At 43.2% G+C, this 19,441-nt stretch overlaps 1 protein-coding gene across 4 annotated transcripts in view; it reads right to left on the bottom strand.

Annotated features, from left to right (window-relative positions):
• The window catches only part of KIAA1549L (KIAA1549 like), a 294,948-nt gene that overhangs the window by 37,204 nt on the left and 238,303 nt on the right, over window positions 1–19,441 (bottom strand). For all 4 annotated transcript variants that reach the window (XM_019037520.4, XM_055356549.2, XM_019037521.4 and 1 more), the window contains exon 16: window positions 14,167–14,296. In XM_019037520.4, the coding sequence (XP_018893065.4) occupies window positions 14,167–14,296 (130 nt within the window). The remainder of the gene's footprint in view (window positions 1–14,166; window positions 14,297–19,441) is intronic.

The following is a 19,441-nucleotide window of genomic DNA, read 5'->3' as shown; positions in this document are numbered from 1 at the left end:
GGAGTTCTAGGCCAGCCTCTATGGGCAACACAGGGAGACCCCATTTCTACAAAAATAAATAAATAAATAAATAAAAATTAAAAATTAACCAGGTACAGCAGTAGTAGTTTTAGCTACTTGGGAGGCTGAGGAGGGAGGCTCGCCTGAGCCAAGGAGGTTGGGGCTGCAGTGAGCTGTGATTATGTCACTGTACTCCAGCCTGGGCAACAGAGCAAGATCTGTCTCTCTAAATAAAAAAGTCCAACTACAAGTGTTCCTCAAGCAGCAGGTACTGTAGCAGGCACTGTGATGGCCTCAGCATCCATCTCCTTCTCTCCCTGTGTTTCAGCCAGGGGGGCTAGCTGGGACTAAGCTGCCCCAGCTCCATCGATGGGGCCTGACCAAGTTAAATTAATCAGTATAATCTCCCTGCATTCACTGCTACAGTGATTCATGAAGGGCTGGACACTTGGCATATGATGGCTCAGTCAGAGTAAAACCCATAAACCTTGTCTTGAGGTTGGGAAAAGAGAATTCCCTCTTGCACTGGTCCATACAGGATGTAGATATGAGGCCTGGGATTTCTTACCAGAGTCCACCTGTGGATACGGCCAACACACAAGGGAACACAGAGCTGTGTATAATGCAGAGGAACAGACTGGGGCCCCAACCAAACCATGCCTGGATTTACCGTAAACAACTCATCCTGTTCATGTTTTAAGATGGTTTAAGTTGGGGTTTCTGTTGCTTTTGCCAAAGAATTTTAGTGAATAACCACCATTCACAGTGAACTCCAAATGGCAATGGACATCTGCCTATGGTTTTGATATTCCGTCAAATCTAACGTGTATTTGGCTCAGAGCTAGAAACATGCCCCATTTTTTCAAGTCTCAGCTCAGGAGTCACCTCTTCTGTTTGACACACTTGTTTGTTCATTTGCCCAACAAATAGAGACACCGCATCTACTATGTGCCAGTTACTATTCCGAGTGCTGTGGTTTCAAGGATAAATAAAACATGACTCCTGTCCTCGAGGAGTTGCATGGGGAAATAATACAAGTAAACTAACTAATGGAAGTTGGAGGTGAAGGCTTTGATTGGGGTATCAGGGGCTACTGGAACACAAAGGAGGGGCCCATAGGCATAGGGGCCAGGAAAAGGTGCTGGGGAAGGTCATGTTTAAACCAAGTTCCAAAAGCATTGCTTAGGTCAGTAGTTCTCAGCCAGGAGCAGGTTTGACCACCAGGGGACATCTGCAATGCCTGGAGACATATTTTGGTGGTCACAACTGGGAGGGACTTCTGGCACCTCATGCATAGGTAGAGACCAGGGATGCTGCTAAAAATCCTATAATGTATAGGACAGTGCACCATATGAAGAAACTCTACAGCCCTAAGTGTTAACAGTGAGGAGACTGAGCAGCCTGGGCATGGATGAAGCAAGTGGGAAGGGAGATTCCAGGCAGAGTGATGCATGCATGCAAAAACCCAGAGACGAGAAACTACAGGACAAGTTTGGGGAAGGTGTTCAGGCTGGAGCCAAGGGGGTGGTTTAAGAAGTAACGCGCGTCAGCTAGAAGGGCACATCTGGGCCAGCCAGAGCAGAAAAGTGCTGAGCTGGGAGCTTAGAGTCTGAGTTTTATCCCCAAAGCTATGGGGAGCTCCTGGAGGATTTTGAACAAGAGTGTGTGTTTTAGAAGGATTTCCCTGGCAGCTGTCTGGCAGCTTCAGCAGTGGTGAGTAATGGAGATGGTACTGGGCAGTGGCTGTAGGACAGACAGGAAGGAACAAACCCTCAGGAGCACTTCCTCTTCCCATCCAAGTTCATTGCCACAGTATGTTGCATGTGCCTCCACCTCTCTCCTCCACTAGTAATTACCTGGCCATGCATGAAAATTAATACATCTTTCCCTTCTCCACAGAGCCTCACATGGGTTGATACGGTGGAATCTCATACAAGGCTTAGATGCTAATGCTAATGCCAGCCAGCAGAGTAGGTAAAAATCATGTAGACAAAAGCCCTTGAAAATCTCTTAAATCAGGAGGAGCCAAGATGGCCGAATAGGAAGAGCTCCGGTCTACAGCTCCCAGCATGAGCGACGCACAAGACGGGTGATTTCTGCATTTCCATCTGAGGTACCGGGTTCATCTCACTAGGGAGTGCCAGACAGTGGGCGCAGGTCACTGGGTGCACGCACCGTGCGTGAGCCGAAGCAGGGCGAGGCATTGCCTCACTCGGGAAGCACAAAGGGTCAGGGAGTTCCCTTTCCTAGTCAAAGAAAGGGGTGACAGACGGCACCTGGAAAATCGGGTCACTCCCACCCGAATACTGTGCTTTTCCAACGGGCTTAAAAAACGGCGCGCCAGGAGATATCCCGCACCTGGCTCGGAGTGTCCTACGCCCACGGAGTCTCGCTGATTGCTAGCACAGCAGTCTGAGATCAAACTGCAAGGCAGCAGCGAGGCTGGGGGAGGGGCGCCCGCCATTGCCCAGGCTTGCTTAGGTAAACAAAGCAGCCAGGAAGCTCTAACTGGGTGGAGCCCACCACAGCTCAAGGAGGCCTGCCTGCCTCTGTAGGCTCCACCTCTGGGGGCAGGGCACAGACAGACAAAAAGACAGCAGTAACCTCTGCAGACTTAAATGTCCCTGTCTGACAGCTTTGAAGAGAGCAGTGGTCCTCCCAGCACACAGCTGGAGATCTGAGAACGGGCAGACTGCCTCCTCAAGTGGGTCCCTGACCCCTGACCCCCAAGCAGCCTAACTGGGAGGCATCCCCCAGCAGGGGCAGACTGACACCTCACACGGTCGAGTACTCCAACAGACCTGCAGCTGAGGGTCCTGTCTGTTAGAAGGAAAACTAACAAACAGAAAGGACATCCACACCAAAAAACCATCTGTACATCACCATCATCAAAGACCAAAAGTAGATAAAACCACAAAGATGGGGAAAAAACAGAACAGAAAAACTGGAAACTCTAAAAAGCAGAGCACCTCTCCTCCTCCAAAGGAACACAGTTCCTCACCAGCAACGGAACAAAGCTGGACGGAGAATGACTTTGACAAGCTGAGAGAAGAAGGCTTCAGACAATCAAATTACTCCGAGCTACAGGAGGACATTCAAACCAAAGGCAAAGAAGTTGAAAACTTGAAAAAAATTTAGAAGAATGTATAACTAGAATAACCAACACAGAGAAGTGCTTAAAGGAGCTGATGGAGCTGAAAACCAAGGCTTGAGAACTACGTGAAGAATGCAGAAGCCTCAGGAGCTGATGTGATCAACTGGAAGAAAGGGTATCAGCGATGGAAGATGAAATGAATGAAATGAAGCGAGAAGGGAAGTTTAGAGAAAAAAGAATAAAAAGAAACGAGCAAAGCCTCCAAGAAATATGGGACTATGTGAAAAGACCAAATGTACGTCTGATTGGTGTACCTGAAAGTCATGGGGAGAATGGAACCAAGTTGGAAAACACTCTGCAGGATATTATCCAGGAGAACTTCCCCAATCTAGCAAGGCAGGCCAACATTCAGATTCAGGAAATACAGAGAACACCACAGAGATACTCCTCGAGAAGAGCAACTCCAAGACATATAATTGTCAGATTCACCAAAGCTGAAATGAAGGAAAAAATGTTAAGGGTAGCCAGAGAGAAAGGTCGGGTTACCCTCAAAGGGGGAAGCCCATCAGACTAACAGCGGATCTCTCGGCAGAAACTCTACAAGCCAGAAGAGAGTGGGGGCCAATATTCAACATTCTTAAAGAAAAGAATTTTCAACCCAGAATTTCATATCCAGCCAAACTAAGCTTCATAAGTGAAGGAGAAATAAAATACTTTACAGACAAGCAAATGCTGAGAGATTTTGTCACCACCAGGCCTGCCCTAAAAGAGCTCCTGAAGGAAGCGCTAAACATGGAAAGGAACAACCAGTACCAGCTGCTGCAAAATCATGCCAAAATGTAAGGACCATTGAGACTAGGAAGAAACTGCATCAACTAACAAGCAAAATAACCAGCTAACATCATAATGACAGGATCAAATTCACACATAACAATATTAACTTTAAATGTAAATGGACTAAATGCTCCAATTAAAAGACACAGACTGGCAAATTGGATAAAGAGTCAAGGCCCATCAGTGTGCTGTATTCAGGAAACCCATCTCACGTGCAGAGACACACATAGGCTCAAAATAAAAGGATGGAGGAAGATCTATGAAGCAAATGGAAAACAAAAAAAGGCAGGGGTTGCAATCCTAGTCTCTGATAAAACAGACTTTAAACCAACAAAGATCAAAAGAGACAAAGAAGGCCATTACATAATGGTAAAGGGATCAATTCAACAAGAAGAGCTAACTATCCTAAATATATATGCACCCAATACAGGAGCACCCAGATTCATAAAGCAAGTCCTGAGTGACCTACAAAGAGACTTAGACTCCCACACATTAATAATGGGAGACTTTAACACCCCACTGTCAACATTAGACAGATCAACAAGACAGAAAGTCAACAAGGATATCCAGGAATTGAACTCAGCTCTGCACCAAGCGGACCTAATAGACATCTACAGAACTCTCCACCCCAAATCAACACAATATACATTTTTTTCACCACCACACCACACCTATTCCAAAATTGACCACTACTTGGAAGTAAAGCTCTCCTCAGCAAATGTAAAAGAATAGAAATTATAACAAACTATCTCTCAGACCACAGTGCAATCAAACTAGAACTCAGGATTAAGAATCTCACTCAAAACCGCTCAACTACATGGAAACTGAACAACCTGCTCCTGAATGACTACTGGGTACATAACAAATGAAGGCAGAAATAAAGATGTTCTTTGAAACCAACGAGAACAAAGACACAACATACCAGAATCTCTGGGACACATTCAAAGCAGTGTGTAGAGGGAAATTTATAGCACTAAATGCCCACAAGAGAAAGCAGGAAAGATCCAAAATTGACACCCTAATATCACAATTAAAAGAACTAGAAAAGCAAGAGCAAACACATTCAAAAGGTAGCAGAAGGCAAGAAATAACTAAAATCAGAGCAGAACTGAAGGAAATAGAGACACAAAAAACCCTTCAAAAAATTAATGAATCCAGGAGCTGGTTTTTTGAAAGGATCGACAAAATTGATAGACCGCTAGCAAGACTAATAAAGAAAAAAAGAGAGAAGAATCAAATAGATGCAATAAGAAATGATAAAGAGGATATCACCACCGATCCCACAGAAATACAAACTACCATCAGAGAATACTACAAACACCTCTACGCAAATAAACTAGAAAATCTAGAAGAAATGGATAAATTCCTCGACACATACACTCTCCCAAGACTAAACCAGGAAGAAGTTGAATCTCTGAATAGACCAATAACAGGAGCTGAAATTGAGGCAATAATCAATAGCTTACCAACCAAAAAGAGTCCAGGACCAGATGGATTCACAGCCAAATTCTACCAGAGGTACAAGGAGGAACTGGTACCATTCCTTCTGAAACTATTCCAATCAATAGAAAAAGAGGGAATCCTCCCTAACTCATTTCATGAGGCCAGCATCATCCTGATACCAACACCGGGCAGAGACACAACCAAAAAAGAGAATTTTAGACCAATATCCTTGATGAACATTGATGCAAAAATCCTCAATAAAATACTGGCAAACCGAATCCAGCAGCACATCAAAAAGCTTATCCACCATGATCAAGTGGGCTTCATCCCTGGGATGCAAGGCTGGTTCAATATACGCAAATCAATAAATGTAATCCAGCATATAAACAGAACCAAAGACAAAAACCACATGATTATCTCAATAGATGCAGAAAACGCCTTTGACAAAATTCAAAAACCCTTCATGCTAAAAACTCTCAATAAATTAGGTATTGATGGGACGTATTTCAAAATAATAAGAGCTATCTATGACAAACCCACAGCCAATATCATACTGAATGGGCAAAAACTGGAAGCATTCCCTTTGAAAACTGGCACAAGACAGGGATGCCCTCTCTCACCACTCCTATTCAACATAGTGTTGGAAGTTCTGGCCAGGGCAATCAGGCAGGAGAAGGAAATAAAGGATATTCAATTAGGAAAAGAGGAAGTCAAATTGTCCCTGTTTGCAGACGACATGATTGTATATCTAGAAAACCCCATTGTCTCAGCCCAAAATCTCCTTAAGCTGATAAGCAACTTCAGCAAAGTCTCAGGATACAAAATCAATGTACAAAACTCACAAGCATTCTTATACACCAACAACAGACAAACAGAGAGCCAAATCATGAGTGAACTCCCATTCACAATTGCTTCAAAGAGAATAAAATATCTAGGAATCCAATTTACAAGCGATGTGAAGGACCTCTTCAAGGAGAACTACAAACCACTGCTCAAGGAAATAATAGAGGATACAAACAAATGGAAGAATATTCCATGCTCATGGGTAGGAAGAATCAATATTGTGAAAATGGCCATACTGCCCAAGGTAATTTATAGATTCAATGCCATCCCCATCAAGCTACCAATGACTTTCTTCACAGAATTGGAAAAAACTACTTTAAAGTTCATATGGAACCAAAAAAGAGCCCACATCGCCAAGTCAATCCTAAGCCAAAAGAACAAAGCTGGAGGCATCACACTACCTGACTTCAAACTATACTACAAGGCTACAGTAACCAAAACAGCATGGTACTAGTACCAAAACAGAGATATAGATCAATGGAACAGAACAGAGCCCTCAGAAATAACGCCGCATATCTACAACTATCTGACCTTTGACAAACCTGAGAAAAACAAGCAATGGGGAAAGGATTCCCTATTTAATAAATGGTGCTGGGAAAACTGGCTAGCCATATGTAGAAAGCTGAAACTGGATCCCTTCCTTACACCTTATACAAAAATCAATTCAAGATGGATTAAAGACTTAAACGTTAGACCTAAAACCATAAAAACCCTAGAAGAAAACCTAGGCATTACCATTCAGGATATAGACATGGGCAAGGACTTCATGTCTAAAACACCAAAAGCAATGGCAACAAAAGCCAAAATTGACAAATGGGATCTAATTAAACTAACAGAGCTTCTGCACAGCAAAAGAAACTACCATCAGAGTGAACAGGCAACCTACAAAATGGGAGAAAATTTTCGCAACCTACTCATCTGACAAAGGGCTAATATCCAGCATCTACAATGAACTCAAACAAATTTACAAGAAAAAAACAAACAACCCCATCAAAAAGTGGGCAAAGGACATGAACAGACACTTTTCAAAAGAAGACATTTATGCAGCCAAAAAACACATGAAAAAATGCTCACCATCACTGGCCATCAGAGAAATGCAAATCAAAACCACAATGAGATACCATCTCACACCAGTTAGAATGGCAATCATTAAAAAGTCAGGAAACAACAGGTACTGGAGAGGATATGGAGAAATAGGAACACTTTTACACTGTTGGTGGGACTGTAAACTAGTTCAACCATTGTGGAAGTCAGTGTGGCGATTCCTCAGGGATATAGAACTAGAAATACCATTTGACCCAGCCATCCCATATCCCATTGGGTATATATCCATTGGGTATATACCCAAAGGACTATAAATCATGCTGCTATAAAGACACATGCACACATATGTTTATTGCGGCACTATTCACAATAGCAAAGACTTGGAACCAACCCAAATGTCCAACAATGATAGACTGGATTAAGAAAATGTGGCACATATACACCATGGAATACTATGCAGCCATAAAAAATGATGAGTTCATGTCCTTTGTAGGGACATGGATGAAATTGGAAATCATCATTCTCAGTAAACTATTGCAAGAACAAAAAACCAAACACCGCATGTTCTCACTCATAGGTGGGAATTGAACAATGAGAACACATGGACACAGGAAGGGGAACATCACACTCTGGGGACTGTTGTGGGGTGGGGGGAGGGGGGAGGGATAGCACTGGGAGATATACCTAATGCTAGATGAGGAGTCAGTGGGTGCAGCGCACCAGCATGGCACATGTATACATATGTAACTAACCTGCACATTGTGCACATGTACCCTAAAACTTAAAGTATAATAATAATTTTAAAAAAAGCAAAAATTAAAAAAAAAAAAAAGAAAATCTCTTAAATCGTCCACTTGGTGTAGCCTATGTGGCCCTGTGCGTACAACCTTATAAGGTAATAGGGAAAAAGAAACATATAATCTGCAATGTACAATATAAACAAAATACATGTAAAAGCTGGTTTCTTGGCTTTATTTAAATTTTTTTTTCCTTTTTCTTTCAGGACTCGTATTACTGAATTTACATACATTAAATGCACATATGCTGCCATGGTTCCAATGCACTCAATAAATGTTTGCTAGAAGAAAGAAAAGGAATGGCAATTCCCAAGGGGTGTTTACATTTGTCCACTGGCCTCCAGCTCCCGCAGGGGCTTGGCAGACATAGGTGGCCCAGGAGTACATAGGATTGTAAGGAACTAGTGGACTCTAAGCCATGCTGCTTAGGACTAGAAGATGGATTCCCCCAGCTGCTGGGCACACTGCCAGCTGTCAGTCCTCAGATATCAGCTCTTGCAGGGAACTGCCCTTGGCTAAAGAGAACAGCCTCACCCAAGGACATCCAATGACTGGTCCATTCTACAGTACATACGCACAGCTGCTTCCCAAACTTGAGACAACTCTTCAGGGCCATCTGAGCTGCAGAGCCTCCATGGGGTCAGCTGAGGCCTTGTAGTGTCTGTACCATAGCCCAACTTTAAAAGCTGCCTAAATCTACTTCCTCCTCTCCCTCAAAGTATACCTACAGCATGCTGGGGACCCTGGCCTGAAAGAAGTGGCTACCCTAGGTCAAGAGGGTAGGAGGTCCCAGAGTCCGGGAAAAAATGGGCATGGGCGGGCAGGTACCAAGAATAAGAGCAGACAGTGTCCAGAATGTAGGGGATCAGAGAGAAGATGCAGGCAGATAGCACTTGAGTGCTGCTAACAGAAGGGAAGTTGTTTATCTCCTGCCCAGTGGGAAGTTGCCTATAGGGGAGGGAAATCCTTGGCCTGCAGGGGAGGCCTGGCTCTGAAGGAGGTCACTAGGCCATGCTGAAACCCCTCCGCCTCCCTCTCAAACCTGACAACAAGCATCCCACCTCCCACTCCCCACTCGCCAAGTGGCCTCCATCACTGGGGTTGATAAGTATCTTTCTGGGCAGCCATCAACCTGGTGACATCTAGACTTTACCTAAAGACCTCCTTCACCCTCAAACACCTCAATCTCTTTGCCTCAGGTTCTCCCAGGGAGCCTGATTTCCCATGAGCAGATATTTCTCTTGGATTAGAAGTCCCTGTTAAAATATAATGTACTATAAATTAAGTCGAGATAACATATCAAGCCAGGGTTATTATAGCTCATGTTAGCTGGGAGAGGTAGGAGAAGGAAATGAAAGGCTAAGATGAGGGGCTATGGAGGAAAGTTTTGGGTGAGATGCTAAGGTGGTAATGGTAGTGGGGTCAACACAAGAGCACCGAGGTCAGGGGGGCAACAAGCAGGTTGCTTCTAGAATAAAGGACAAAATCTCCAAATCCAACCAACTGCTTCCCAATGGAGCAACAAGCTGGTTGTACCCTTAATTGGGACCACTCCATTACGCAGCACCAGGGCATTCCTGTGTTGGCCTTGGTCCCTGACTGTTACGCCAAAGCTGTAAGGTGCTGGGGCAGGTGTGGGAAGTGGGTGGGCAGAAGAGATTTCTATTAATAATAGGATTACAAATTTACCGAGGAGGCCCCAGACTTGCCATAAGCTTTGTGAGCAGTCAGGGACTTTCCAGATAATATTTCATCGTTCTGCAAGTGCAACTCATCAAAACAACCATTTCAATTCCTTCATCTCCTTCCAGTAACCACTGCTCACCTGTAACAAAGGAAGCTGGGTGCACTGTCAGCCTATAGGCTTGACATCAGACAGTGCACCCAGGCCTTCCTCAGCAGGCTGTTGTGGACTGAGCTCTGAGAAACGGGCTCATTTTCCCCTTTGGGATATACTTTTATCCACTAGTTGCCCCAACTGCTTCCTGAGTATTGCCCTGCCTGGTAATTTTTCTCTCCTCTCGCTTTTGCCTGGTGCCTGCAGTGGAGGTAATGGACAGGCAACCTCCTTGTAGTGTGCATTCCTGTACTGTTGAGGCTGAATGGCTAATTTCTATCTCCTGGCGTTCCAGGAGGTTGTGGCTGTGGATGAGACTTCGGTCCTGTCAGTTAGATGCACTTGTGTGCACTCTGGACAGAGGAAATGGGGCAGGCCCATCTTTCTGCTGCCTAGGCTGCTGGAAGCTGGGTTGCTGAGCACCACAGTCCTTAATTCTGGTTCTGTGGGGCTCTCTCATTCCTGGATCATGCTATGACTGTGTTTTCTTAACCTCGGTGTTCCAGGGCAGGCCGCTTCTCCATCTTCCTGCTTGAGGAAGAGGCAGCAGCCCCTCCTCAGGGCCAGCCCTGTGGTCTTGTTCTAGGAATCTTTCCAGGAACATTCCTTCAGCCCGCCAATGATTTTGTGAGCACCTAATTCCTAATAGTCATTTTTTGGGTCTGTTTTAAACAGCTGATGTTTTCAGTTTTCTGCAGCTGGACCTCGCCTGATACCCCTTTTTATAGATTTACATGTACTTTTCAGCTGTAGAAGCATCTGGTTTCAAACATTTCGCCAAAGAAGCCCTCTGGAATGAGAACTAATGACTGTGATCGCCTCTTTGAGATGCATCAATGAATCAACAACCATCCTTCTTAACATTTTCAAACCCACTGCCCACATTTTAGGGTCTGAGCCCACTGGACTGGCAACTACCTCCAGTGCATGGAACTTCAGACAAGCTGCTAGAGAGAAACTAAGAGAAGTAGTTTGTAAAAGTCCCTACTTCATTCATTTTCAAAGTTATAATTCAAACAATAAATTTCAGAGTCTCCCTCATAGCCAAGGCACATAGCTGGCTCCTTTCCTGCCACGGATTTTTAAACTCCAAAAACAGATCAATGTTGAAGAGGTGCATTTTTCCTTCTGGGGGATGATTTAATGATTACTTACCTTTTGGAAGCAAAGGTTTCATATCCACATACTGGGGTAAATAATTTGGCTGATAAAGGAAAAATCACTTCGGTCTTTATTCTGCCTGAGAATCATATTTACAGCATTTTTTTTTCTTTTCCTCACTGCTTCATTATTTTCCACATGACTTTCATTCAGAAAATAACATTTTAAAAATACTTTGAAATAGAGATATTTTTGCTTTTACACATTAGGCTGACATTTTCTTTTCTACCTGCTTTATACATAGGGATGAATTAAGTTCAATGCCAAAGTTGGTTTAATAATATGATCTGGTCTTTTGGGAGTTTGGAGCATCTTGTGAAAATAACACATCCTTCTAATGGGAATGTGTCTTTCTAGAATATTACTACCAAGTGAGGTATTGTTAGTGCCGGGAGTGTACTACATCCCTTAGCTGAAAGAGTGACCAAAAGGTTGAAGATTGTTGCTGTAAAACGCAGTGATCCCAAACCCCTTGGAGCTAAGGGTCTCCCTTCTATAGGCCCTAGTAACTCTTGTTCTATGGGAAAATTGTGAAACAATCCATGCTGCTACAGTCCTGGTGCTAAGATTTGCCTTTGTAGCATGTATTTGCTTATTTATGCATTTATTCATTTATTTTTACGTTCAGGCTTTTCCTTTGGGACTCCAGTCATCTTTCAAAAAACGCAAAATTAAATCTATCTCCCAGTGCTTTTGCTTCTACGGTGTCAAGGTTCCCCAACCTGGCAGAAAGGACTGGATATTTTGGCAGGGCTTCTAGATCTCCAGACCCAGTGGGAAGAATGACATGTTTCCAATTGAATGACCGGCTCACTGCTGTGCTAATGGATTCTTTTGCCAGAAGCGCTCTGGTAATTTTAGAAAATCAAGAGCTTAGAAAATGAATGCATTGTTTAAAACTATGACTCACTTTTTTTTTTTCTGCTTTATTTGCTGGTCCATGTTTTGCTTGTGTGAGTTATTTATGTAAGAATGCTTGTGAGCCCTGACATCTAGCTTCTTCCAGAGGTTCAAAAATATAGGATATGGATTATATTACCTAAGGATAGATGTATAGTGAGGAAGGATGAATACAGAAGCCATATTGCATGGTGGTTAAGGGGAGGGGCTCTGTGGCTGGGTAGGCAAATTATATAACTGGCCTCAGTTTCTTCATCCATACAATGGGCATAATGAAAGCATCTATTTGGCTGGTAACTATGCAAATGCAATGAGATAATACACATGAAAAGACTAGAATAGGGCTTGGTCTATAGTGAGCAGTTGGTAAATATTAGACACTTTTCATATGATTAGTATAAAAAGCACAAGAGGAGATATAGGTAAGCAATTTCATTCTTACAGTCAATAGTCTAAATTCTTAAAGCCATTCCCTAGATGATCATTTTTCTCTGAAGGGAGCTTATCATCATATTTTTGAGATCACATGCACTTCTCAAAGCAGTATCTATTTTAAAGAAGTCTATTAGAATAAAGCAGGCTTCCCCTAAAGTAACATGTACTTGGTATACTTATACATGTCTGTAAGGGTGAGCAATCTCCTCCTAAAAATTATCTGTCTCTTTCTATTGTTTTAGGTAAGTTGCTAAGATGACATTCCAAAGATGCTAAGTGAGTGCTGCAAGTCATGTCACTGTGGTTAAAAAACGATCTGCAATGTTCTCTTTTTAAGGTTAATAGGGAAACCTCTGACCCATTTCCTCACAACTGTCAAGGTGTCTTTGCCTAGAATCTCACTAAAAAACCCTATTAATGCCAATCTTGAAATAAATTGAGAATCCTACTGTGTCTCAGATGCCTGAGCAGGTGAAAAAGTTCCCCAAACTAAACAAGCATCGAGGAAGAAGGTTCACTGTTGGTGGGGAAAGATTAACTGGAAGCTTCCAATGCCTGATTTTTAATCACAGGCTGATTATCAAATTGCTGAATGAATTTCGCATAGGAAATATTTTTTTTATAAGGAGAAAAATTAACATTGAATAATTTAACCTAGTGGAAAAATAAAAGATTTGCCCAAAGCATCTATAATTTATAAAACTAAACTACCAAACTGTTTTATGAAAAAGGAAAAAGAAACAAAAGATAAGGGTAACACTACTAACACAAACATCAAGTTTAAATATAGGGAAGGTGATTAGAAATTCAAATTAGGTAGAATATCTCTGTTTTTAATTGGACCATTAAAAAATCCCATTTTAAGGTTTTGTGGCAAAAGATGACTAATCCTGAGGGAGAAAAATATTGTTGCTTTCCAATTAGCATGGTATATTTAAAAAACCAAGTGTCAAACTACAACTTCTTAAATTATAACATAAGTTTATCTAGATATATTTGAATTATAACTCTTATTAAAGAAAAAATTTTATTTGTATTTAGAGAAACATTTTAGGGGAATGGGAAGGAAACACTGTTCACAAACCTAGGTGTAGATTCAAGATTAGGTGAAATGCTGGGGCAGGGTGAGGCATTACTGTACCTCTCAGCACAGGACAATTCACCTGAGCTCATGGGTCCAAGGACAAGTCACAGGGTGCAGGGTACCGGAGAGGAGGCACCAAATTGCAACTCCTCATCTGGGGAAATCTGACGGGATTAAAATAATTTCTGCAGCTTGGTCACGTCACTGAACATAAGCATGTGCTTTGTCACATGAAATTATCAAACCGCCCTGTTGGACATCTCATTGTTTCCATGGCATACCGAGGAGTTATGAAATCAGGAACATATCCAGCATTTCAATATCGCTATGAATTCAAAGAAGCCTGTGTTCAAGTGAATTCTAACCCATGGCCATGGTCCCTGCTGAGTTTCTAAGGACAGAGGGGAAAATAAATTAAGGGCATTTAGAATATCCATTGAGTTTAAAGTCCGTAATGTGCTATTCATAACACGGCACAATTCAGAAATTGTGATCCTTTTAGCAATAATCTGTTACTCTGACACATTCCAAGTAGTCCTACTTTGCAAAATAGGTAATAAAAAAATAGAAAACATTTTAGTGCTTTTTAAAATTCCACAAATATGTGGTAAACCAAAACACAATGGGATGCTCTATCCCCCTTGCCTTCAGGGGAAAGGAAAGCTTGTATTTACCCAGCCCACCAGAGACTCACATCGTATCCGCTGTTGCGGATTCCACGCCGGGGTCGCTCCCGAGTCACCAGAAGGTCCATCTCGGTTTCCCCTGGACTCGGGCTGTTCAGAGACTGCCGGCTTCGGTAGACAGAGTTCTTCATCTGTTGCCTGAAGAAAATTCAACAACTGTTATGATGCAGCAAATGCCCTGACAGATGGAATTCTCCACTGATCCAAAGTACAGGCAACCAATGAAGGGTTTGGATTTGCCTCACAAATCTCAGAATTGATGGCATTTATTTCCAGGATATAAGGGGCTGTAGAAAGAGTGAAATAAAGATTTTTTTTTCCAGATGCTGTAATCATTTGGCTGAATTTTAAGTGTTCTTTCATATGGAAACTAGGTAACTACAATCAATTGCAACATTGCAACCTCATTTAAAATTCTGCTGATGGCAAGACCAGGGGTTCTCCCTTGACCCTCTGGGACAGCTAACGCTGATGGGAACAAACTTGCCTTTGTTGACTTTGTTGACTCAGCAACCTCCTGTTCCTTTTACTCTTTCTGGTTTCACACGCAGGATTCTATGATGTGTTAATAAACCCTGTAGCTAGTGGGCTGCTTAACATTATGACTGTGGATAGATTTCTTTTCCGCTATTACCACAGTAGATTTCCTTCCGGACTAAGAAGCCATAAACCCAGATGTAATCTGGGGCTTATCCATTCATCCACCCTCACATCCACCCACCCACCCACCCATCCATCCATCCATCCATCCATCCATCCATCCATCCATCCACCCACCCATCCATCCATCCACCCATCCAACCGTCCATCCATCCACATCTATCCAACCACCTACCTACCCATCTATCCATCCGTCCATCCATCCATCCACCCACCTACCTATCCATCCATCCATCCATCCATCCATCCATCCATCCATCCATCCATCCATCCATCCAGGCTTCCATCATTTACTGAATGCCTACTATGTGCCAGGCACCATGGAAGATGATGAACGTCCACAGTGAACAAAACAGATTATGGCCCCTCCTCTCCTAGAGATTACATCCTAATGAGAGAGACAGATAATTAACATGGTAACTTCAGACTGATAAGTGCTATTAAGCTGTGACAAACGGGGACTAGGATGGGAGACAACTTTAGATAGGATGATCACGGAAGGCCTCTCTGGGGAGGTGACAATTCAGCTGAGTCCTAAGTGGAGCCAGTCACACATTGATCTGGGCACAGAGCATTTCAGGCCCAGGGAGTAGCACATTCAGGGACTCCACTCAGCTACTGCTAAAAAATTCATACATTTGTCACCCCTGTCTTGTCTCCACTTGTCATTAGAAAAATCTTTTCAAAGAGTGGGAAGTAAATAGCAACATAGTGAGGAGATTGGCTACACTTTTCTTCTTCCACAAGAGGTAATTTTACAAGTGGGGGTGAGGCTTATTGGGAACAAGTGAGTTCCACACGATCCCGCAAGGTGGCAAAGGGATAGCACTTCCTTCTCACCCAGCTATAAGCCTCCCTGTGATTAACTTGCATTCTAAGACTATCTTCAGAAAACTCTCCAAACATTGCCTTTTTTTTTTTTTTTTTTGATAGAATCTCAATCTGTCACCCTGGCTGGAGTGCAGTGGTATAACCTCACTGCAGCCTTGACCTCCTTGGATTAGGTGATCCTTCCATCTCACTCTCCTGAGTAGCTGGGTCTACAGGCACATACCACAAAGCTAGGCTAATTTTTTTGTAATTTTTGTAGAGACAGGGTTTCACCATGTTGCCCAGGCTGGTCTCGAATTCTGGGGCTCAAGAGATCTGCCCACCTCAGCCTCCCAAAGTGCTGCAATTACAGGTGTGAGCCTCCATGCCCGCCAACACCGCCTATGTAATGTCTCTATTCTAAGACTCTAGCTATTCATGGGTTGAAGGTGAAGAGACTGTATTATTTCTTCCCAGTGACTATGTGGGAAGCCCCAGAAACCTGGCAGGCTTACACATTTTTTTTCATAGACACACAGTAAGTTAGTCACAGAATTACAATCATACATAGTCTAGGAGAGGCAGCAGAATTCTAAGGCAAAGCATTACCCTTGCCATTAGCCTTGGGAATACAGCAGACACCACTGGTTCTAGACCTTCGCCGTGAAGAGCTTATACCTGCTCAAAGAGCATCTGTTGCCTCTGCTTGCCTATTACCTGTGATAACCCTCCTTTGGTAAGAGCATCATGATGTCACTTGGGGGCTCCCTTTCCTCCAGGGGTAGGCATGTGATTCAGGCTGGACCAATCCCAGCATCACATCCCCATGGCCACAGTGATGGGTCAGGGGCTGGGCATCTGACCTGAGTTGTTCTGGTGGGACTGAGTCTCCGGGCTTTTGCTAGGGCAACTAGGAAAGAGGCGTTCTCTTGGTATTGGGGTTTCTAAGAAGATAGGATATATGCCAGGAGTTGCTGGCAGCCAGTTTGTCACCATGAGGTAAGAGCCTGCCTGAAAATGGGGGCAGCAGAGAGTGAAAAGAGAGCAAGATCTAACATAGGAGACATCATCTGACCCCTGGATCCAGCCATGCCGAAGCCTGGACCTTTCAATAATGCTCAATAATATATTCCCCTTTTATTTAACCAGTTTGTGCTGGATTTCCATCATTTGCAGCCCAAAGAAGTCTGACTAACTCTAATAACGGCACTCACAAGCTAAAAGTATAAACTGTGCCCTATAGTTATCTGCAATTACAGGCTTCCTTTAGGGAAGCACAACCTCAGTGAGCTGTTGAAACAATCTGCTCCTAGTGATTCACACCTTCTGCAGACTCGAGAAGAATTCTCATCCTTGACCTAATTACACATCGTTTTTGGGAAAAGGCAGACTTTACAACTGTCTTGAGATTATCAATTAGCCCATTTAGAAAAGATTTACTAATAAGGGTGGTGGTGGAGTAAATACTAAGATTAGCAATTGACACTTAAGTAGGTTATTTTGCAAGTGTTAGAAGTACAATAGCGAGAGTGTGTAAGCCCTGTCAAGAACTGTAAATGTAGGTAAAAGTGTCGACATTGAAGTGTATACCAGTCTACTTTTGTCTCGGAGGCAACATCCCCTTAAAATATACAGCTTAAAGGCTGCTGTTTAACATGGATTTCAATTTCCAGACCACCAATGCAGGCCTGGTGTGCAAGCATCTATGTAAAAATAAATTAGACTCTCAGGTAGAGAAATTACCTGTTTTAATAAGATAGCATCCCATTAGGTATATTCATTTCTTGTTGATATTTTGCTATATACTTTTTAAAGGTAATACATTTTGAAGCATACAAACTTGAGAACTAAGTTTTTTACCTCTGAAAATACTGCTGGGTGGGTAATGATGAGTTTTACTTGCTGGTTAATCCCAATACAGTTTAAGAAAGTAGCTCTCAAATTATGTTCTCTTTCTATGGAACCCCGGGGTTCCATAGAGATGGCCTGGGAAGGACTGAGGAGTGGGAGGAGGCCCAGCTTCCATCAGAGCAACTCCATCTTTATATATTATTACTTTACGTTGGGTTCCCTAGAAGCAGGTTCTAGAATGATTTGAGTGTAAGTCATTTATTTGGGAGGTGGCTCCAGGAAGCACTAGCTGGGGAGTGGGGAAATGACAGAGGGAAGGAAGGAAAATCAATAAAGGGTATGATATGGAGTAGATTTGTGTTTTGGGTAACGGAGGCTCAAGCCCACTGGAAAAGTGTGGGAGACAGTTGTTTTAAAAGGTAGGTTTTATTATTTAGGTATGGCATGGCCAATAGATCAGGACAAGACTGCCATTAAAAATATAGCTTGAGGCCGGGCACTGTGGCTCAAGTGCCCAGCAATTTGGGAGGCTGAGGCAAGCCAATCAAGAGGTCAGGAGATTGAGACCATCCTGCCCAACATGGTGAAACCCCGTCTCTATTAAAAATACAAAAATTAGCTGGGCGTGGTGGCGCGTGCCTGTAATCCCAGCTACTCAGGAAGCTGAGGCAGGAGAATCACTTGGACCAGGGAGTCAGAGGTTGCAGTGAGCCGAGATAGCGCCACAGCACTCCAGCCTGGCAACAGAGGGAGACTCCATCTCCCCTAGCCCCCACACCAAAAAAAAAAAAAAAAAAAAATATATATATATATATATATATAGCTTGTTACACTCACAGATCCCAAGAGGAGGGAACAGGCCATACCACAGGAGAGTGTGACTAATTTTGATTGAATACTTTTGGCAGATTCTGGGGCACAAGGGCTGTCCTGAGTTGTCTGGTACCTCGCCCTGGGGTAATCAGGACAGACAGACAGTGACTCAGGGTGGAGAGCCCTGTGAGACCATATGGAGCAGACAGTTCATGTTTGGCCTCTGCACTGGCTGCTTTGCACATGAAAGGCATGTTTGCCGGTGAGTCCTTTATTAGCCTGGGGAGGACAGTAGCCTGGGAAGGACAGTTTCTCTGGGGTCAGCAAGGCCCCAGATGTCCAAATCATCAAATATAGAAACTAGAAAATGTAGTTATTGCAACAGTGTAACTTACGCTTCCAGTTCCCTTGCCAGGGGTATTTATCCATCAGTTTCCATCTGTTATGGACTGAGGATGCTCCACAGTGTCTTAACCACATGACACTTCTGGTTGGTGGCTGCCGAGAAAAAGCCTTTAAGTTGGAGTCACAGATGCCTATAGCAGGTAGGATGCTGCTGGCCTGGACAGGCTCAGGGAGAGCTGAGGGCATGAACTGGGGCCACCAACAGCAACCACCTCAATTATGTTATGTACTTTGTGTCTCTGGGTAAGAGTTTATAATGTAAAAATGAAGTGTTCTGATTTTTTTAAGGCTCTGAAAGTGATTTTAAAAGATTTAGTGATGAGTCAACATTTGGAACCTAAACTTTGTCTTTTATTTGATTTAATTTAGGTCTTAAGGTAAAATTCTGGTTACTGATTGATCTAGTTTGGATATTTGTCTCCACCCATATCTCATGTTGAAATGTAATCCCCAGTGTTGGAGGTGGGGCCTGGTGGGAGGTGACTGGATCATGGGGGTGGATCCCTCATGGGTTGATGCTGTCCCTGTGACAGTGAGTTCTCACGAGATCTGGTTAAGAGTGTATGGCATCTCCCTGCCCCAGATCTCTTTTGCTTCTGCTTTTCCTTCCACCATGAGTAAAAGCTCCTTGAGGCCTAAGAAGATGCTAGTGCTTTGCTTCCACAGCCTGCAGAACTGTGAGCCAATTAAACCTCTTTTCTTTATAAATTACCCAGTCTCCTTTTCAAAAGAAGATATACATGT

This window comes from Gorilla gorilla, chromosome 9, assembly GCF_029281585.2.
Source record: "Gorilla gorilla gorilla isolate KB3781 chromosome 9, NHGRI_mGorGor1-v2.1_pri, whole genome shotgun sequence".
Lineage (NCBI taxonomy): Eukaryota > Metazoa > Chordata > Mammalia > Primates > Hominidae > Gorilla > Gorilla gorilla.
This window is presented reverse-complemented; position numbering and strand designations above follow the sequence as displayed.